The following is a 23,151-nucleotide window of genomic DNA, read 5'->3' as shown; positions in this document are numbered from 1 at the left end:
CTCTTTGCTTGACTGACATTTTACAGCAATATAATCAGAGCTTTGCTTATACCTAAGGAACAGAAGGGATAAAGTTGTCTATAGAGGCAAAGAGTACTGTTTTAATTATTTTTCTATGCTGGAATCAAAATACAGCTATAATACCTTGTCAATTTTTCTCTTTTGGGGGTTTTTATATATATTTTTTACTATCGGCCGATTGTTATATGTATTGTTTGATATAGGTATTGATCTTTATTCTATGTCCATATTAAATTAATAATCTGATAGCGCTGTCGAGTTTTTTATATTTGTTAGCATAGAGACGCCCACTGCTGCTCTCACATCCGTAATACCTCATAGTCCTGAGTATACATCAGCATCATCTGAGAAAATTGGCCCCTCACACACAATTACAGCAGGTCTGACCTGTATGCTGCAGAATTTGTAAAGAACAGCAAGATGGAACATTCTGAAGCTGGCTCAGCATTAACACCTTGCGCAAGGTAACACACAGCTCCCTGACTACATTCCATCATGATTTCCTGTTATTTACAAATTCTGCAGCATACAAGCCCGTGTATCATGGAGGGCTGTCATATTGATTACCTGTGTCTTGGTAACACCATCTCTGCTGACTGTGAAACGTGCAATTTATTACTCTAACAGGGAATCAATAAGGGACACCTGCTATGAGACTTTGGACCTCATTCAGAGGAGGTCATTAGTTGCAAGTGGTCGCACTGAATCAGGGCGGCCGCTTGCATCCTGAACGACCACCTCCTTGTCTATCGCTAAGCTGTGGGTTAATACCCACAGCTCTAGCAACCGACATGAGTGATGGTTGCAATGGTCAAGACCATCGCGACCATCGGGGCTTATGACCAGACTCTTAGGTTGGGTCTGGGCACTCGTAATCAGCAATGATGTCAGTGGGGCCGCCCCCAAACGGCAAGCATTCCGACGGGAACGCCTCCATTTGGGCAGGTATGCCCCCTGCCCGCCTCCCAAATGGGGCGAACTGTCACTCACCATCGACAGCTCACCCCATCTGCTGCGAGACCCCTAGCGACGGAGCGTCCATTGCTAGCCGGGTCTCACGCATGCGTACAATGGAGGCGGCTCCATCGTGCGCATGCCCAGTAGGGCAACATCGAGTCGGTTGCGAGCGCTCAGTGCTTGCGACCGACTCTGAATGACCCCCTTTGTGTGTTGTATCAGAGAGAAAATTATTTTTATCTTTTTTATTTTTTATTTGATTTTTTTTCCTCCTTTTATACCGTGACATTGTATTTGCTACATTATTGATACCTTGTATTGTAATGTTTAAATTATACTCTTTTTAGCTTAATAAATGTGTTTTTTATACTGTGAAGTAAACTAGTAACTGTTTCTATTACACAGTTCTTTGTATCTAGTTGGTCTGCAATATTTACTTAAACCTCACAGTAGGTTAATTGGACTGCAGCATTAGTTTATTCCATCTTTTGGTAGCGCTTTGTTTTTTTCTTATTAGTCTTTTACTTATGCCCCGTTCAGACATACTCCACAATCCTGTGTTTTTGCACATGAATGCGCATCAACTCAGGTCCAGCTTACATTTGAAAAGGTCTACTCAGCTTCACAGTCCCAGGTCCTGCACCCCTGCAAACAACCTGGGTTTTTCTCAGGACTTTCTACATGGAAAGAAGACCCGGGTTATGTCTGAATGGTGCTGCCTGGGATTTTACTCAATGCTGCCTGAGGTGGCTTCTGATGAGGTAATCAGCAACAGATGGCAGTGAGAAATGCCAGAGACACATGAACGGAAACCATAGCAGAGGCAGTGGATGGTCAGCAGATAGCACACGGAGACAGCACACCAGAGAGAGACAAGCAGAGGCAGTGGATGGCACATGTGTTTCCACATTCAGACAGCATGCCAAGCAGAGACAAGCAGAGGCAGAGTGCATTCATCTGTGATGTCTCATTGGTGGAAGTAGAGGTTCAGGAGCCATTACTTGTGTGGGAGAGGAGGCGATAAAAGCACAAATCACCGGCACAGTGAAGGATGCTATAGTGTATGCTAACATTTCAAAGATACTATGTAGCAGAGATGTGAAGAAGATGCAACAGCAAGTACTTAACAAGCTAATATCATTAAAAAAAAAGTACATAAAAGTCCATGACCAGAATCGGCCATTACGGCCTATACAACCCGTTGCCCTGTCTTCTTCAATTAATGTAAGCACAACTTATGCGACAATGCCAGACACGCCTACAGAGATTCCAGACTGCAGCCTGCAGAGCCTGCCGCCATTGTAAATACTATTTAAGGATGATGACAACACACACTCTTCTGTTGCCATCATGGAGACAGACAAAACCACTGATGTGAAAGCACCGCCACAGAGCCCAGGGGCAGAGACCCAGGGAGCCAGGCTGACCCTAAGCAATAACAGTAAGTTAACCTATATTAACATTACTAAACACCCTATCTGTTGCAGTATTAAGATTATAATAGTGCTGCTATTTGATTTTGAATTTATAATATGATTTTTCTCTAAAATAGTACTAAAATATTGCGCTTATTCTTACTGGACCCACTCATAAGTAGTGTTCAATCTAGCACCCTGCACAAAATCAATGAGGTGGGCCTAAAAACTTCAACTACAGTATGTCATCCTCATTGATTAGGTGCAGGGTGCAATAATGAACATTATTAAATGGTATCTGTTGCAACTGTGAACTGCTGTGCTAGAGGATGGTGACCATAAGCACAGATCAGGTCATAGCACTGCCTTTCATTTACAATACTTTTTACAATCAAGTGTTGCATAAATTATTATATTATTTGTAATGCTTAATATATTTATTTATTTTTTTGACAGTTTTTATTGTACCATCGTGGAAAAAGAGGACCAAAATCGAGATTACCACAAGAGCCATGACTAACATTCTCTGTGAAAAACTCAGAGACCTGGATTCCGAATGGCAACATCAAGAGGATTCAAGACTGCAGCAATTCATGGACAATGAATGCGAACTGTATAACAATTTGCTTACACAAATGGCAGCTATGCATGACAGGATCAGGATCATGATGTCATGATGTCAGGATCAGGAAAGTGTCAGTCTCAAAAATCTTTTATTTCTAGGGCAAATGCCTTTTCCAATCCCAGTCACCACCACCACCAACAATGCTGCCAGCCCCCAACCCTTGTAATCACCAAGTGCTGTCTCCACCACCATTTGTGCATGCAAAAAGTGCATTCACCCCCATCATTTGGGTGAACTTCAGGATATGTGCAACAGCCACAACCTCCACCACCATTTGGAGAAAGTAAGTTTAGGAATGCCCAGAGAGGGCAACAATTGTTAGTTTATTTGTCTAATACCTTGTTTCCCTGATAATTAGACACAGTCTTATTTTTTTTTGGTCAAAAAAACACCATAGGGTTTATTTTCGGGGTAGGGTTTATTTTTATTAACATTGACAGCAATGCCCCTTATGCAGGCCCCCTTGTAGAAGTGCCCCTTATGCAGCCCCCTGTAGCAGTGTCCCTTATGCAGCCTCCCTTGTACAGTAGCAGTGCCGCTTATGCAGCCCCCCCTGTAGCAGTGTCCCTTATGCAGCCTCCCTTATTGCTGTGCAAGCCCCCCTATAATTGATCTCCCACCCACCAGTACAGTACGGTACTTCCCAGACTCACCACCATCCGGGATGTCACTCTCACTTGTGTGCTGACTGGATCTAACATGACCCAGCAGGCGCGGCCACGCAGGATCCTCAGTGCGCCGGTGACATCATGACGTCACCCGTGCACTGCATGGCTGGGAACGCTGGCCTCTGAAGCATAAGGGTAGGGCTTATTTTCGGGGTAGGTCTTATTATCGGGGAAACACGGTAGTACTACACAACACCCTATTCCAAACAATAGCCCAGAGTTTACAGTATACCAGTATGGGTGCAGAAAAGCTTTTCCTGACATTGTCTTATGTTTGAAAGGGCTGTTTCAGATCAGAGCTATGTTAGGGCCTTAATTTTTTTGCAGTTTTTGTTTATTAAAAATGTGTTCAACATATGTATATGATGCACAGATATAAATTTGTACAGATATATATGTGAGATTAGTGTAATTGATATGTAGCTACCAGCATGTTTATAACACGCTGGTCGCTACATATCAATTACACTAATCGCACTTTAAATTCTTTTAGTACACCAATATTATTTTTCATTGATGTGAGGTAGCACCCCTACCCTCAGGTTTAGTGGTTTATTTTATATAGATTAAAACTGAGATAAGGTTGGTCTTAATTGGTATTATATAAGGTGGCGCAGTTTCATGCATTTTCAACATATATATATGTGCACCTTGGATACACAGCTGCATACATATGCACTTCACTTTTGATAATAACATAAATTATTTATGTGTATATATATAGATATACACACACACACACACACACTGTGGGTAAAACAAGTATTGCACACATCAACATTTTTCTCAGTAATATATTTGTAATGGGGCTATTGTGTTTAAATTTTCACCAAATGTCAGCAACAACCCATGCAATCCATACATGTAAAGAAATCAAGCCATAGATGTCCACAAACTCAGTAATGTGTAACAATGTGAAATGACACATGGAAAAAGTATTGAACACGCTTACTAAAATTTATTTAATACTTCGTACAAAAGCCTTTGTTGGTAATGACAGCTTCAAGACACCTCCTGTATGGAGAAACTAGTTGCATGCATTGCTCAGGTGTGATTTTGGCCCATTCTTCCACACAGTCTTCAAATCTTGATGGTTCCATGGGCCTTTTCTATGAACTATGGGCCTAATTCAGACCCGCTCTCGAGCACTGAGCGCTCGCAAGTGGGTTGATGATGGCCCAGTGCACATGCGCATGATGGAGGCGGCTCTGTCGTGCACATGCATGAGACCCGGAGAGCGAAGGGCAAGCTGTCACTTTGGGGCTCACTACAAAGAGGGCATGCTGTCGATGGTGAGTGACAGCATGCCCCCTTTGGTGGGGGTGCCAGGGGCGTGGCTGGCCAGATGGAGGCATTCCCATGGGAGCAAGTGATGTCAGTGGGAGTGTTTTCTGCTCTGATAGGGCTTGCGGCAATTAGACCCTACCACAAGGGTCTCATCGCAAGCCCGATGGTCGTGATGGTCCTGACCATCGCGACCATCTTCCTTCCTTGGTCACCCACAGCTATACGAGCGGCCAGGAGGGCGTTCTATAAATTCAGAAGGACGGCCCTGATTCAGAGCGAGCGCTCTGTCAGAGCGTCCGGCTCTGAATCAGGGCCTCTATCTTTAGTTTTTTCCATAGATTTTCAGTTGGATTCAAGTCAGGTGATTGGCTGGGCCATTCTAGCAGCTTTATATTCTTTCTGTAAAACCAATTGAGAGTGTCCATGGCTGTGTATTTGGGATCATTGTCTTGCTGAAATGTCCACCCTCATTTCATCTTCAGCATCCTATAGATGGCAGCAGATTTTTATCAAGAATGTCTCGGTACATTTTTCCATTCAACCTTCCTCCAATTATATGTAGTATGCCAGTACTGTATGCTGAAACACAGCCCCACACCATGATGTTCCCTTCTCCAAACTTCACTGTTGGTATGGTATTTTTGGGGTGATGTACAGTGCAATTTCTCTTCCAAACATGGTGTGTATTATGGCATCCAAAGAGTTCTATTTTGGTCTCATCTGACCATACTATATTCTACTAGTATTTGACAGGCTTGTCCAAATGTTGTGCAGCAAAATTTAAATGAGCTTCAACATGCTTTTTCTTCAGCAATGGAATCTTGCGTGGTGAGCATGCATACAGGTCATCGCGGTTGAGTGCATTACTTATTGGTTTCTTTGAAACATTTGTACCTGCTAAATCCAGATCTTTCTAAAGCTCTCCACAAGTAATCCTTGGCTCTTGGACAACTCTTCTGATATTTTTTTTTACTCCTCTGTCAGAAATCTTACAAAGAGCACCTGGTTGTGGATGGTTTATGGTGAAAACTTGTTCTTTCCACTTCTGCATTATGGCCCCAACAGGGCTCACTGGAACATTCAGAAGTTTAGAAATCCTTCTGTAACCAATGCCATCAGTATGTTTTGCAACAATAAGGTTGCAAAGGTCTTGAGAGAGCTATTTGCTTTTATCCATCATGAGAGGTTTCTTGTGTGACACCTTGGTAATGAGACACCTTTTTTATAGGCCATCAGTTGGAACTGAACTAGCTTATATTAATTTGCACTGACAGGGGGCAGGATTGCTTTCTAAATATGGCTAGATTTCAGCTGGTGTCTTGGCTTTCCATGCCTCTTTTCCCCTCCTTTTCTTCATGTGTTCAATACTTTTTCCCAATGTCATTTCACATTATTACACATAACTTAATTTATGGACATCTATGGTTTTTTTTTCTTTGCATGTGTGCATTGCATAGGTTGTTGCTCATATTTGGTGAAAATTTTATTACAATAGCCACACTACAACTACATTTACTGAAAAAAATGTTGATGTGTTCAATACTTATATTACCCGCTGTATATATATATTCCTTAGACAAAAAACTTTACAGTTTCATATGTTCCATTGAGGCTGCTTAGAAATGATCTGAAAATTCACAAAACCTATTGATTTTCTGCCACTCAAACTCCAAAAAGCAATGAAATTATGATTATTAAGGCTGACGCCATAATGGACATGTTCCTTGCGCAGTAGAGATATGGTATGCCATCACACCCTGTGGTTAATGGCAGATTCAGCCCTCTCACAGAATGAGATTGCTGTCACGCACACGCACACACACATAATATATATATATATATATATATATATAGAGAGAGAGAGAGAGAGAGAGAGAGAGAGATATACACAAACACCTATATAAATATACGCACCCATATACATTATATATACAGTCAGGTCCATAAATATTGGGATATTGACAGAATTTTCATATTTTGGCCTCTATTCACCACCACAATGGCTTTGAAATGAAACAAACAACTTGTGATTTAACTGCAGACTTTCAGATTTAATTTGAGGGTAATTACATCCAAATCAGGTGAACGGTGTAGGAATTACAATGGTTTCTATATGTGCCTCCCACTTTTTAAGGGGCCAAAAGTAATGGGACAAACTAAACAATCCTAAATCTAACTTTCACTTTTTAATACTTTGTTGCAAATCATTTGCAGGCAATTACATCCTGAAGTCTGGAATGCATAGACATCACCAGATGCTGGGTTTCATCCCTGGTGATGCTCTGCCAGTACTCTACTGCAAATGTCTTCAGTTCCTGCTTGTTCTTGGGGCATTTTCCCTTCAGTTTTGTCTTCATCAAGTGAAATGCATGCTCAATCGGATTCAGGTCAGGGGATTGACTTGGCCATTGCATAACATTCCACTTTTTAGCCTTAAAAAACTCTTTGGTTTCTTTTTCAGTATGCTTCGGGTCAATGTCCATCTGCACTGTGAAGCGCTGTCCAATGAGTTATGAAGCATTTCACTGAATATGAGCATATAATATTGCCGAAACACTTCAGAATTCATTCTGCTGCTTTTGTCAGCAGTCACATCATCAATAAATACAAGGGAACCAGTTCCATTGGCAGCCATACATGCCCACACCATGACACTACCACCACCATGCTTCACTGATGAGGTGGTATGTTTTGGATCATGAGCAGTTCCTTTCATTCTCTTCTCTTCCCATCACTCTGGTACAAGTTGATCTTTGTCTCATCTGTCAATAGGATGTTGTTCCAGAACTGTAGTGGCTTTTTTAGATGTTGTTTGGCAAACTCTAATCTGGTCTTCCTGCTTTTGGATGGTTTGCATCTTGTGGTGAACCCTCTATATTCACTCTTGTGAAGTCTTCTCTTGATTGTTGACTTTGACACATATACACCTACCTCCTGGAGAGTGTTCTTGATTTGGCCAACTGTTGTGAAGGGGTTTTTCATCACCAGGGAAATAATTCTTTTGTCATCCACCACAGTTGTTTTCCATGGTCTTCCGCGTCTTTTGATGTTGCTGAGCTCTCCGGTGTGTTCTTTCTTTTTAGGAATGTTCCAAACAGTTTATTTGGCCACACCTAATGTTTTTGATATCTCTCTGATGTGTTTGTTTTGATTTTTCAGCCTAATGATGGCTTGCTTCACTGATAGTGACAGATCTTTGGATCTCAAATTGAGAGTTGACAGCAACTGATTCAAAATGCAAATGTCACACCAAGAATCAACTCCAGACCTTTACCTGCTTAATTGATAATGAAATAACGAGGGAATAACCCACACCTGTCCATGAAATAGCTTTTGAGTTGATAGTCCCATTACTTTTGGCCCATTAAAAAGTGGGAGGCACATATTGAAACTGTTGTAATTCCTACACCGTTCACCCGATTTGGATGTAATTACCATCAAATTAAATCTGAAAGTCTGCAGTTAAAGCACATCTTGTTTGTTTCATTTCAAAACCATTGTGGTGGTGAACAGAGGCCAAAATCTGAAAATTATGTCAATGTCCCAATATTTATGGACCTGACTTTATATATATATATATATATACACACACACACACCTATATACATATTATAAATATATATATATATATATATATATAAACACACATACTGTATGCACTTACATAACTATTGCATACCTATATAAATATTTATACACAAATACACACCCATGTACTATATATATATATATATAAATATATACACACACTGATATAAATATATATATATATATATATATATATACACACACTGATATAAATATATATATATACATACACACACACACACACACACACACACACCTATATAACACTGCAAAGGAGTTCCAGCACCAGCACCTACCTGCAGGATTTTGCTGCTGTGATTCTCTGGGCAAGGACAGTGGGGCCCCTGTGACCCCTTGGGGGCGGGGGGGTGCACCCACGGGGAGGGAGCTGTAATGATGGGGGGAGCTGTTGTGATCATTGGGGGGGACCCACGGGTGGGGCTGTTGTGATCACAGGGGGGGCACAGTTGTGATCGCGGGGGGGTACTCGCGGTAGGGGGTGCAGATGTGATGGGTGGCGGGGGGAAGAACCTGCGGAAGTGGCTATTGTGATCACCTTATAATATTTTATGTGTATATATATGTTTCTATAAGGTTTTTACAGCACCAGTGGTATGTGATGTACCTTAAATTACAAAAAATAAATGATACAATTGAATCAAAGCCTATCCCCCCACACAAATGGGGTGTCAGCTCAATCTAATTGGTGTAAGTCATGGTGATTGACTTTTAAAGTAATGTGAGAACAGTGTGGTTAGCTCAGAGCACCTTAAAGTACTTTGCACCACAAAGCGCTTTAAGGTGCTCTGACCTAACCACACTGTTCTCACATATATATAGTGGCACTCATAGGTCATAGAGTGACAAATAATGGACCAGAATCCTATTCAACGTTTCAATCTATTCTACCTTTGTCAAGAATGAATGACATAAGCAAGCTACATACCTTATAGACCGCAGCTCATCCCGTGCATCCTCGCCCAATCTGGGAATGCACGGGGTGAACTGGTATGTAGCTTGCTTATGTCCCTCATTCTTGACAAAGGTTGAATAAACTGAAACATTGCAAAGGATTTTGCTCTTTTATTCATTGGAGTTAAATTGACCTAGTGATTCATCTATATTTAAAGTCCTATGAGTGTCGATATATGACCTGTGAGTGCCTCCTTTACTTGGATTTGTATATAGGGTTGGAACATGGACCCCGGAGGGCTCCTGGGCAAGTAAAACCTGTAGAGATGGAGTTCCGGCTTCTCTTTCTTCTGTATTTAAAATCTTGTGGATTATTGGAAGGCACCCTATGAGAGATATTCTACCTTGTACTGCAAGAACTCTCCCTTCCTCCTACTTTGGTGGAAGTGATTTTTAATATGTCTGTACTAATCTAACGATTCACCCTGAAGGACCTTTCTTTTGCATTTGTTTTGGAGTATTTTGACATCATGATACTTGGATGCACAGATATATATTGAGAAAAGATGCTGCAGTATTATGGAGATGGGTTGTTACATACCTTACAACTTGTAGAAAACTGTATTTATGTTGCAGGGGTTGTCTGCGTGTTTTAAACACACTCTCCAGCATTCAGACATTTCCTCTGGTGTCTTGCTATGTTATTGGAATACTGTTGAGTACAACTTGTCTATTTAAACATGGCTGCTGGAAGAGATTATGCCCAGGTGGTCAGTAATGATGGTTGTGGTCTACTCAATTTACAACTGCCTTTTGGAGAAAGCCTTAGTTTTAGTGATTCAGAGGCAGAGAAAGTGTATTTCAAGGAGTCTTTCAGTGTTGCTGCTGGTTCTGAATTTTTAGAGGAATTGTATCAATTACTATTGAAATATACATTATGCTACACACAGTTAAGTCCTTTATAACACATTATGCCACACACAGTAATGTCCCTTACACATTATGCTGCACAAAGTAATGCCCCTTATACACTATGCCACACACAGTAAATGTCCCTTACACATTATGCCACCACAGTAATACCATTTACACAGTATGCCACACTGTAATGCCCCTTACACATTGTGCCACATAGTATTGCCCTCTATAACACATTATGACACACACAATAATGTCCACTACACATTATGCCACACACAGCAATGTCCTTTATAACACATTATGCCACACTAAGTAATGACCTTTACACATTATTCCACACTGTAATGCCCTTTACGCATTATGCCACACTGTAATTCCCACCTCCCCCAGCGACTCAACTACCCATACCTGCTTAGCGTCCTGAAGGCCGGCTCAGGCTGCAGGCTGTTCTTCTGTGTCCCACTCTTCTCTTCCCTTTGGCCTCTCCCAGACCCAGATTACCATGTACGACCACAATGGTGTGACTTCAACATGCCCGGCAGTTGGCACCGGCATTCTCGGTGAGAGGGAGCAACTAAACATCATGGCAGCACTGCCACATTACTGTCTGTAATGGCAGTGCCATGGTGGGCATCGTTAGATTAGACAGCGCTGGTTGGGTGACTGCGCCCATGCCTTCAGGCTGCAGCTCCCTGGACAATAGTCCTGCTCCTAGAAAAGCCACTGAAAATTACAAGTAACACTACTAGCTACAATGAGATTTAATTCAAAGGGCCTGATTCAGTAAGGATCACTATTGCAAACGCAACTCTGTTTATGCAAATGTGCTAATGATTGTAATCACAATGCTGTCACAGCCAAACATAAGGACGCCCACTTAACCTTACACACATCCATAATACTTAGCAAGTGTGCAAAACCATTGGTAACATCAAGTACAATCGGAGTTTCATGCACACTTGCACAAGGCCTTACCTTACTCAGGAATTGCTAACCTCATCGCATGCAATGAAAGCCAAAGCTGTATATGGCATCGCAATGGCTAATTTATGCACACCTCTGTAATGGTGTTCAAACACACTGGCATGCCTGCATTTTACACCACCTGTCTCCAACCCCAAATGGTCACTTTTGGTCAATCACTCTGCGATGGGTCTGTGTAGTCCCTACGATCGCAGTCCCGATGGCAGTGAAGTGTTCATGCACGTGCACTGCAATGCATGCATAGAAATCAATAATCGTACAATTGTGTACATAATTGCAGTTGCAATCGGTAATGAATAAGGCCCAAAGTACAAGTCAAACTGCAGGATTTGTTATCTCAAACACTCTGATGAAGAAGTTGTTATAAACAGTCATAACAGCTCATTTCTACAGCAGGTTCCAGCCAGAGCTGAGAGGGTTAAAAGGCAAAGACAATGACAGTGAGGTGTCACCCAGGCTGACTACTCCAAGCTGGGAAGACTCTGTGAACCTGCAGCACTCGGCTACACAAAGTGGTATTTACCGCTATGAAAAGCTATTACCACTACAGACCTGATTCAGCAAGGATCACATTGGTTAATATGCACGCAATCGGCCGTTGGTTGCGTTCTACATGTGCATTGCACAAACCGGCCACTGTGATTGGGACAGCGATTTCAGCGGCTATGCAGACCCATCACAGAGTGAATGACTGGAAGTGCCATTTGTGGGTGGTAACGGGGGGTGGTCAGCGAAACGCAGGTGTACCAGTGCGTTTCAACGCCGTTGCATGGACGTTCATAAATTATCCACTGCGATGCCCTGCACAGCCTGAGGCCTGATAGCAGGCGCTGAAATTAACAATTTCTGAGTAAGATCAGAGCATGAGGCTGCGAGGGTACTCGATTGTACCAATAGTTTTGCAGTCTTGCTAAACATTATGGATGTGTGTAAGGTAAAGTGCTGCGATGGCATAGCAATCACAATGGATTAGCATACTTTTGCAGCTGAACTGTGTGTGTAATTGCTATTGCATTTGCAGTTGTGATCTGTATTGAACCTGGCCTTATGAGCACTATTACAACTCTGAACTCTATTACCAAGTGGCCAGCAATACTCCAGCTCACTGTGATTACCATGGGGCCAGTGATGCTCCAGTATACCTTGATTTCCAAGTCTGTGTATTTATTTCCAGAGTTGCTTTCTCTCTGTGACTCTCAGCTGTCAGTGCTGTCCCATTCCTGTGCATCTTTCAGCTATTATCTGTGCTATTATTCACTGCTCTTGATACATCCTTTGTCCTTCTGGGACGCTGGCACTCATTTGCTATTTATCCTAATTGATAAAATTGATTAAAGTCCAGAAATATTCAGTCTTCAGTCTCTCCTATGTGCCCATTTCCCTCATGTAATCTTGAATCCTAATCCTCCCAGTGTAATGATAATAGGGTTAGATTATAAATGTTACTAAAGATAACGCATTTAATAATTTTAAGAAGTTCACCACTTTGAAAAAATATTTCAAAAACTATTTTCTTTTTTATTCTTTGTATGTTAATGCTGTGAGTTTAATGTTTGCATCCCAATTAACTGAAAGAAACAATAGTTTGCAGGAATCAATGATCTACAAACATTTTTTGTTCTAGAGAATAGTAATGCCACCTAGCAACAGCCAGCAGGCTTATGGACAACCCTCCATGATTTCACTGAAGAGAGTGAAAGCACATTTTCTCTCATCTTTCTGCCAAACCTCACTGTCATGTGCAGATGGGGGGTGTCAAATGTACCCTGGTCATATGGACATGCACCAATAGCTAGTTACTTAGCTGCTTCACTTATCAAAGTTTTCAGAAGTTTATGGATGGCAATCCTATGCCTGAATATGATGCAAATTTTAAGAATATTGTACCATGGCAAGAGAGAATAAATGGATGAAATTTAAACTTTCAGAAATCAAAACATTTAATTTAAGATATGAATAACAACTCAGTGAAACAGCATAAACATGCTGTGGATGTACATGGATATTTTAATGTAATTATTTAACTTTTGACATACTGTACAGTAAGTGCCATGGTGATAGGAACAAGAATTGGAACATCAAGAAATATAAACATTTTGTAACTGCCACATAAAGTCAATGTCTTATGCTTTATCAGTTCATGTGGTGCATTAAGTTGTGAAAACGTGTGGACATTGAGAATGCAAAACCATACTTTTAAATTTCTTACTAACAAATCAACTACTGTGTATTGGTCTTTAATATCCAACTCTGGTATCTTTTCCAGTTCTCTAAGAGGGCCTATTTAACCATAGAGCAATATGTAACTAAGACATAAAGGTTTTGTAGACTAAACAACAGAAATAAAAAAACATTGGAAGGGTGGTATGGGCTCAGGGCCTGATTCAGAGCCGCTCGTAAGCAGCCGCTCGTTCGCTCCGAGCGATTTTCGCACAACTGTGCATGCATATGGGCCGTAATGCGCATGCGCCAACCAGTCAGCACGATCGGAAATCGAGCACTCTCCAAATAGCGAGTGCCTGCTAATTTGAGTGACAGGATGAGGCGTTTGTGGGTGGTAACAGGGGAAGGTGCTTGTGAACGGGGAGTGGAGATCCGAACGCAGGCGTGCCAAACGGTCAATACGGGCGTTTTAAGGGTGTGCATAATTAACAAAGCAGCATCATCGACCACGTCACTTGGTTGTCTCTTAGCCTGAACTGTTCACATAGGATAAACCTACCACAAGCACTGGGAGCAGTTCAGATGCCTTTCGATGTACTCGATTAACTAAATAAATAGCAGAGATGACGTATGATGCGAGCGGCCAGGGGGCGTCTTTACAAAATAGCAAGCGCATGTTTCATTCGCTCGCTCAGACATAGAGGCGTCAACAGACCGCAAAGAGCCGGTGCTTAATTTAAATAGCCGGCCCCTTTTTCTGACCAAGCGAGCGCAAATAGCATCCGGCTCTGAATCAGGCCCTCTGTTACTAGGTGGCAATCCTATTACCAAGAACAAAGGGGGTCATTCAGACCCGCTCGCGAGCAAATGACGCTCGCAAGTGGGTCGATGTTTGCCGAATGCGCATGTGCACGAGGGAGCTCCGTCGTGCTCATGCGTGAGACCTGGCGAGCGACGAGAAATACGTCGCTCGGGGTCTCGCACCAAAGGGGGCATGCTGTCGATGGTGAGTGTAAGTCAGTAATGATGTCAGTGGAGTGACTTTGGCTCTGATAGAGCCAAAATCACTCCTGGGCTTGCGGCAGCGAGACCCTACCGCAGGGTCTCGTCGCAAGCCCGATGGTCGCGATAGTCAAAGACCATCGCGACCATCTTTTTGGGCGCTCGCATATGCTGTGAGTGGTCACCCACAGCTATGCGAGCGGCCAGGAGGCCGCTCCATTGTCAGGTAGGAGGGCACTGATTCAGAGCGAGCGCTCTGGTCAGAGCATTCAGCTCTGAATCAGGCCCAAAGAACATTTGCAGATCAAAGATTAATGTAAAAAATGCTTGCTTTTTTTGAGGCTTGTCACCAACCAACAGCTAATTGTCAAAGTACCAATTAATATAATATTTTCTGGGTATCTATTCCCAATTGTATTTGGAAAATGTAGTGATAATCAGAGAGCAGCATGTATAAGGGTATGAAGAGGTACACAATTAGCTGCTGCCTTAGCTGTTGAAACACCTCTTGAACCTTAAATTGGATAGTATTAATACTATCCTGTTTCATACCGGAAACATTCCAACTTCAGATGTTGGAAGATCTTGCTGGACCATATAATTTAATGCAGGTGATAAATAATTGCTGTACAGTGTATTATCTTTAAGGATTGATGTGAGAGAAAGTTAGGTGGATAATGCAATGATACACAAAAGTTTAATTCTGTCTTGTAAAGATGTCAAATTCCACTATTTCTGAATGAGATATTTTAGTATGATCTTTCATGATTATATGGTAAAAAGCTGAAACATTGATTAAAGTAAGTTTCATATCAATGGCAGCAAAGGACAATGCTAAGAGGGAAGCAAACTTTTTAGATACCTGTGTTATATATGTAAAATAATGAATTATATCCAGAAATGATAGTAAAGGCTCAAAATCTCAAGTTGTAGAGTATTTTAGTGTATTTTGGTGTAATGTTTAGCTGTAACAACCGATGGTAATTACTCAAAGGAGCCATTGATTGCCTAACTCTATAACACAATTGCACTGGTTTGGCAACACAACTCCCATGTAGTTAGTTAGTAAACCATTTCTAGCAATTAATAACAGTTACAGTGTACACTCTATCACAATTGTGCAGGATTGGTGACAGACTACCACAGAGTTAGCTGGTCTATCTCTGGCTTCTAGCAATTGATACAAATACAAGGGTAAGTAATAAATTATCTGCGCTCTGGCTGTAGAATTTATTTTAATCAACTTTCAGAGAAGACAAATACATTATTTTTTTACATAATCTCCCTGCTTTTCAATACACTTTGTCCATCTGTCAACAAGCTTTCATATTCTCTCATTAAAAATGTTTTAGGCTGAGCTGCGAGCCATGAATGTCTTCAGCTCTTCATCAGACATGAATATTCATCCTCTTAGGGCTACTTTCAGGGGACTAATCAGGTGATAGTCTGATGGGACAAGATCAGGGAGGATGCTCTAACACCTCAAAACAAAGATTTTGGAGAGTGTCAACAGTTTGAACAGCATTTTGCAGCTTTGCAATTCTGTCCTGTGCTGAATCAGGCCCTATGTGTATTATTGCTAGCCTAAAGATGTCACCATTTATTGATCTTTTAATTAAAGGGGGCATAGATTATTGCTAATCTAATAAAAGGTAACAGATTATTGAATTGATAATAAAATGGGATGACCACACCCCTCCAATTGATGGCCACACCTACCAAAGGCTGGTCACGCCCTTCTCCGGGCCCCTGCCATTGCATTCCCCTGTGGGCCCTTCATGCCCCAGTCCGACACTGTCTACGCCCCTACATTTACAAAACCAGTTATCCTTTGAGTCATAGGAATTACATGTCTAACTAGAGATGAGCAGTTTGAAACTATTCGGTTAGGTTTGTATCTTAAAATTGCATCTTATTGGCTATCCAGCTCTCGTATGTTTTGGTTAGCCACTAAAATAAATCTAAACTTGTGATAATTTGGTGAAAAGAACTAAATAGAACTGTATATCTCTAGTTTTACTAGTACATCAACATGAAACATAACTCGCACATTCCTAATATCTATATTTCTCTGCATTTATTGATAATAAAATACCACTTACCTATCTCAGGTACAGTATACTTTTTTTTCTGGGAATCCAGGATTTAACACAACTAAAGCTGACCAATTCTACTGGAAAGTAGCCATGGCTAAACCAAGGTCAAATTTGTATGACAAAATGGCTAGTGTTTTATGTAATAACAAAGATTGTGAAGAACGACTGTTGGAAGACCAAATTTGTTAATTCTGCAATATTGCAGTGAGTTTGTAGGGATGCATTTATTCATGCTATTGTCAGTAGCTTAGCAAAGTTGCTATCCACATTGTCAGTGGTATTTGTTAAAGATGATCTGCTGCCCTTTGGAAGCACTCCTTGGTGAGACCTAATGGAAGTTTGGGCTCTTTACTGAGGTGAGAAGTAAGAGGGTTGAATGGACAAACTGGATACACTACTGTAGATTAGCTGTATAAGAGGCACTTGTTTGGATCTGATTTTGTGTGTAATTCTCAATAGGAGGCTGGGAAGCATTAATGCATAAAGAAGAGGGATGTCTGCCAATAGAAGGATGTAGCATCCATTTTCCAACCTCTTTTTGTCCAAACCATGGACACAAAAATTGAAGTCTGAGCACTGAAGGAAGTTACAAATAGATCTACTCCATACATTCCCAGAGTAATTATTATTTTTAGGCCACAGTACCACAAATTCCAAAGCCTCCATGTTGGGGTGTGGCGCAGCTATTTGAAAGTGTGTCTAGCAGATGTAATGTGCCTACTCACCAGAGTTTGACATACATCCTAGCAGGTTATCAATTTGACTTTTTAGCAGTGGGTATTTTCATAGAGCAATATACACTTGATCCATGCCAGTTTCAGTGTTATACATCAGGCATGTACAATTTCAAAGTTAAACTTCAAACTTTAAAGTATCAAAACTAACTTTTAACTACCAAATTGTTCCACCACCATTCATAATTTATATACAGTACAAAAGTGTGTTTAGCTGAGCATTCAGTAAAACAATTAAATGATTTATTATTTGCTACAAATAGACTTAATAGGTTTCAAAATAGCATACTCTTAGGGCCCATTATGCTATACAGAGCCCGTATTCACATTATGCCTCACTGTTCCTAGTTCACATAATGCCACACAATACCCCTCAGTTCACTTTATGGTACACTGTAGTTCTTCCAGTTTACATTATGCCACACAGAGTTCTATTTCATATTCAACCACATTGCAATTACTGTAGCTCAAATTATGCCAGATTGTATTGCATGGGCAATTTTCTACAGCATCAAAAAGCACTGGATGAATCTCTGAGGCCAGGCAGACCCAGGGCCACAACAAAATCAGAAGACAAGTTTCTCAGAGTCAACACCATGTGTCATAAGTAGCTCACAGGAGCTTCAAGCACAACTCAATATTGGTCAAAGTAAGCAAGTATCAGGTTTTTCAGGTTCAGTGGCAGTAATAAAGTCATTGCTAAGATGGCAAAATAAGAAAAAATAGGCTTGCCTGGGGCATAAAGCACCTCTAGTGGATTACTATAGACTGAAATAAGATCTTAGGTAGATATGAATCAAAATATTAAATCTATGGTTCATCACAAGGGTTTTTTTATGCCGTCAAGTAGGTAAAAATATGGTTCCTCAGTATGTGACACCAACTGTCAAACAGTTGGTGTCACATACTGAGGAGGAAGCATGATTGTCTGTGGTTTATTTTGTTGTATTCCAAGTCAGTGACTTGCACAGAGTGACTGGCACACTCAACCAAAAGGTTTACGACCATGTACTGCAGAGTCATGTAATACCATCTGGCCTATTCCTAGATGGACCAGGTTCAGCCAATGACAATATAATGACCCAAAACATACCTCAAAACTATGTCAGAAATACCTTTCAGGAAAAGAATAAGGACCCCATTCAGAGTCGGTCGTTGCGGCCGCACGGTCGTAAGGGAAAAGGGGCCAGATATGTAAATGATGCTCTCGCAAGTTGCGTCCTTAAGATCAGATCATTAGCTGGCCGACCAAGGGGAGGATGCAGCCGTAAGACAAAAAATACGCCCCCTTCTCATACACATTACACGTCATCTCCGGCCATATAAGGGTTAATCGAGACCATCGTTAACCATCGGAACTGGTCGTAGAGCTTAAGGTTGACCATACACTCTCTTAAGCACTACGATCAGGTCAGTGTACAAACCACCCATGTCACGTGTACCATGACACTACTTTGTTAATTATGCACTCCCATAAAATGCCATTTGCATAATTAGCCACGCCTGCATTCGGATCTCCACTCCCCCTGTTTTCAAGCACCTTCCCCTGTTACCACCCACAAACGCCTCATTCTGTTACTCAAACTACCGACCTGGCTGTGTTCAAGGAGAGATAATTTCAGATCGTAACAGCTAGTTTGCGCACGCGCATTGTGAACTTTACGCAAGCGCAGTTTAGCAAACATCGGTGGCATACGACCGTGCGGCCGCAATGACCGACTCTGAATGAGGTCCTAAGTCTCTACACTTATTCCCATTGAGCTGGTTTGAGATTAATACCCCTTTTACACTAGCTCCAATGACGCATGTTTTTGCATGTGAATGCGCAGCAACTTGGGTTACTATGCAGTGTAAAAGGGCTGGGTTGAAATAAGCCAATTCGAGCGACCTGACATTTCAACCATGGTCATGAGAAGGGTTGAAAGCGTGTTCAATCTTGCTCATTATGCAGTGTGAATGGGTAATACATGTCCCATTTTCTACATAGGAAGTGCTGCTTGGAGATCATCTCCAAGCGCGGACCATCACATGATGCCGATGGCGTCATTGACCTAGCATTAGTGCCAGGTTGGGCCATCTGTCTGTACAGTATGGTGTCTCAGCCGGGTCACACCCAGGATGGGTTCTTGGACAAAATCCAGAGTGTGGCCCGGCATTCAGAAGTAAAGTGGTATTACTAAACTGTAGGGTGAAAGCAAAACAACCTATAAATGCAGCATATTGTGGGAACTTCTGCAACAGTGTTGGGAAGAACTTCCCTAACAATATATAAATTCCATTGTAAAAAGAATGCCACAAGTGTGTTTGGCGGTTAGAGCTGCAAAAGGTAGCTATATTCATGAGTCAAACATTTATTTATTTTTATTAAACAAAATAACTCTATGATACTTATATATTGATAACCACATGAAGAACGCAAAATAACTCTTTTTTATACACATCATTAAAACCTACCAGTAAATGAACTCAACAAGAACATAGAGAGTTTCTAAAAATATACACAAACTCTGCTCAACTCCTGACATTTAATACAGTTTGTATTACTGTGATTGCTTGCCATAAGGGAAAACACTGTAAGGACTGCTGCTGTTTTGCCTTAAAAGGACTGAATTTGTTTTTATTGCAGAATAAATCTGCTTCTGTTAGTTTTGCAACTTTTCCCTAAAGGCTATCAAAATCAGTTTCTAATAAAACCTGCTGTCCTACTCCACAGAAGCTTATAAAAATATATTGAAGCAACTTCTATAGAAGTGCAATGTGAACCAAAATGCAGAGCTAAATACATCACTGTTATTTCAGGACAGTCATATTGAATTATACATGTGATTATTCAGCACAAATGTAGCAAGTTTAAAAAAATTCTACATGGCATCCCAGTCCACCAACCTGCAAAAAGGGTTGCATGTGTGTCTGAATAGACAAAGAATGCAACTTGAGATGTGTAACTAGTGACACAACATTTGTTTTTTAAATAAAACTTGCTTAAACTGTAGTTTGTAGTAACTATATATTTATACAGATAAAACTAATTATTAATAATAATAATAATAATAATAATAATAATAATAATAATAATAATAATACTCAACCTAGACTGGAGAAGATCTGATTTCACAATAAGGGCCTATCTGTTGTGATCATTATTTGCCAAATGTGCTGCAATATTTGGCCAGATGGCAAAAAGTGTGTTCTGTCATTCTTTAGCCTCTTGATGTAGCAATGGTCTAGACATTGACATGAATACATGGATTATTTTAAAATAAATAATCTAATTTCATCTTCTCCACTTAATCTTTGAACATTCAGCTACCTTTGTAGCCTCTTGCCTGGCATGGTTGCTAGACTCTCGCTGACATGGTCGCATCTAATGCAACCAGTCAGAAATGCCCAATGTGTGGCTACAGGAAGTCAACTATCCAGCAGTTGCAAACCTCAGAGAGATTAACTGGCCATTCTGCACCTGCAGATTCTCTTCCCCCTGTGTGTGCAGCCTGGTGGCAAACACCACCTGGCAGCTGCAGAGTGGAGCAGCTGCCGGTAATTCCAGCACTGCACCCAATGCTTAGACCCAATGGCTGCAGAGAAGAGTAGTAACCATTGATTCCACAGCTGCTCCCAGTTTATAGATCAAAGGCTGAAGAGTGGAGCAGATGCCAGTCAATACTGAGCACCCCCAGTGTGTATACCCAGCGTTTACAGAGTGGAACAGCAACCAGTAAATTCAGCACTGTGCCCAGTCAGTGTGTAAACCTAGCGGCTGCAGAAATGAGCAGCAGCCAAGAAGACATAGCAGAGCTATTAAATCCAGTGTCTGTATCAATTATTGCTGCTTAATGTTTTTCCCGATAGATCTGGAAAGCAGTTTTTTAAATATAGACATTGATATGAACATAGAGAACAATTTGATTATGGTGATCCCATATTGATCAAGAATATTTATTCAGGGCCTCCAATTAGGGATGGCCAATAATCCTAAAAAGTTTTTAAGTGTTTTAAGTTTAATTTCATGCATAGTATACTAGGGATGGTGATTGAACATCAACAGTTGCAACCATCGATAGTCTATGGTCAAAGGTTTTTAACATTGATGGTGGCACCAATGTCACACTTGATGAACATTGGCAGCACCTGTGTGATAGTCATGATCAGCGCATGTTCAAAACTCAACCATCAATAGTTAAACCATTGACTGGTTAAAACCATCGGTCATTGATGGTATAGCCATCAATGGCCATCACTACATTTTAATCTAGAAATTGCTTTTTATAATATACTGTTTTTTAATAAAATCAAGTTGAATACATTTTAAATAGATGGTCTTGACCTAGGAGCTCATTCAGAGCTGAACGCAAGCACTGTGCGCTCACAAGCGGGCCGATGTTTGCGCACTGTGAATGCGCCGCATCCAGCTTGCACGTGCGTGAGCCCAGCTGAGTGACTGAAGTTCAGTCACTACAGGGTTCGCAACAAGATGGGGTGGCTGTCGATGGTGAGTGACAGCTCGCCCCATTTTGTGGGCAGGTAATGGGGTTGGCTGGACAAACACAGGCATTCCTTTGCCCACCCCATTTTGTTGGGTGGGCAAACTGACATCACTACTGATGTCAGTAGTGGACTTCCTGCTCTATTAGAGCTGGGAGTCCACTTGGCCTTGCAGCAGCCTAAACCCTACCCAGGGTCTCGTCACAAGGTTGATGGTCGCAATTATCTAGATGAAATCCTGGCCACTTGCACAAGCTTTGGGTGGTCTCCCACAGTTTTGTGAGTGGCCGGAGAAAAATAGATAAATAAAAAACGCCCACAGACCAAGCGAGCGGCCAGCGGCTGTGAGCAGGTCTGAATAATGGCCCTAATTCAATCATAAAAAAATAAAAAATTTTAGCAATTTTTGGAAAACATTAAGTGGTTAATTTATTGTATTAATTTATATCATTTATTTTATACAAAAACACATTTATTAGTTCCAAATTTCTCTCTTGCAATGTAATACATTGCACAAAATTTTAATGAGGTGTAGAAATTGGTGTAGAAATTAGTTGAACTTATTTTTAAAATTATCAACATTGTTAGCATGTTGATACTTCAACAGTGTCAACACAGCTAATGTTGACATTTTGATCAAGTTACATGTTGGAATTATGACCATGTCGACTTTCTCATGTCGACATAATGAATGTCACCATTCAAATCATCGAAACATTAGATGGAACCCATGTGCCACCTAATGGCATACAGAAGATTTTAGATGTGTATTACACTGGAAATCTCTGTAAATGACACTACTAACACTGCAGGGACGGTTCAGAGATCATACCGACTGTCCTGCCAACATGATGACATGTTTTTTTATTAGCACTTGATTTTAATATATAGACAAACAAATTCATTTAAGATAAACTACAACAACTGGTATAGTGTTCTCTACATCAGAATAATGCTTGCAATCTGGAGGAGCAAATATATGTTTGCAGTGCACCAATTTGGGTACTCTTCTCCTTACTAAACAATACTAGCAAGAGTTGTTAATATCTTTTGACACTTTTTATTTTGAGTGAAACAAATATATTTGATCCATCAAATAAGAAAAAAAGGACAATTTAAAAATGATAGAGAGAAAAGCAATTAACAACTAAAATATACAGTAATTTGAATATCATTATGAAAGAAGCTGAAAATATTTTTATTATAATGAATGTAATAGAATGTTGAATGGAAGAAAATTGTATTTACAACTGGAAAGTGCTCCCACTAAAGAATATAATCTGCTATTAAATTAAT

At 40.8% G+C, this 23,151-nt stretch overlaps 1 protein-coding gene across 1 annotated transcript; it reads left to right on the top strand.

Moving 5' to 3' along the window:
- Nucleotides 1-441: 441 nt before the first annotated feature.
- On the top strand, nucleotides 442-3,070 carry LOC148538218 (uncharacterized). The gene is made up of 4 exons (XM_088457590.1): nucleotides 442-485; nucleotides 1,962-2,202; nucleotides 2,296-2,419; nucleotides 2,850-3,070. The coding sequence occupies exons 1-4, from the start codon at nucleotides 442-444 to the stop codon at nucleotides 3,068-3,070; spliced, it is 630 nt and encodes a 209-aa protein (XP_088313716.1).
- Nucleotides 3,071-23,151: the final 20,081 nt, after the last annotated feature.

This window comes from Taudactylus pleione, unplaced genomic scaffold, assembly GCF_031769625.1.
Source record: "Taudactylus pleione unplaced genomic scaffold, aTauple2 ptg000041l, whole genome shotgun sequence".
Classification (NCBI taxonomy): domain Eukaryota; kingdom Metazoa; phylum Chordata; class Amphibia; order Anura; family Myobatrachidae; genus Taudactylus; species Taudactylus pleione.
Note: the sequence above shows the minus strand (reverse complement) of the source record. Positions and strands in the feature narration are given on the sequence as shown.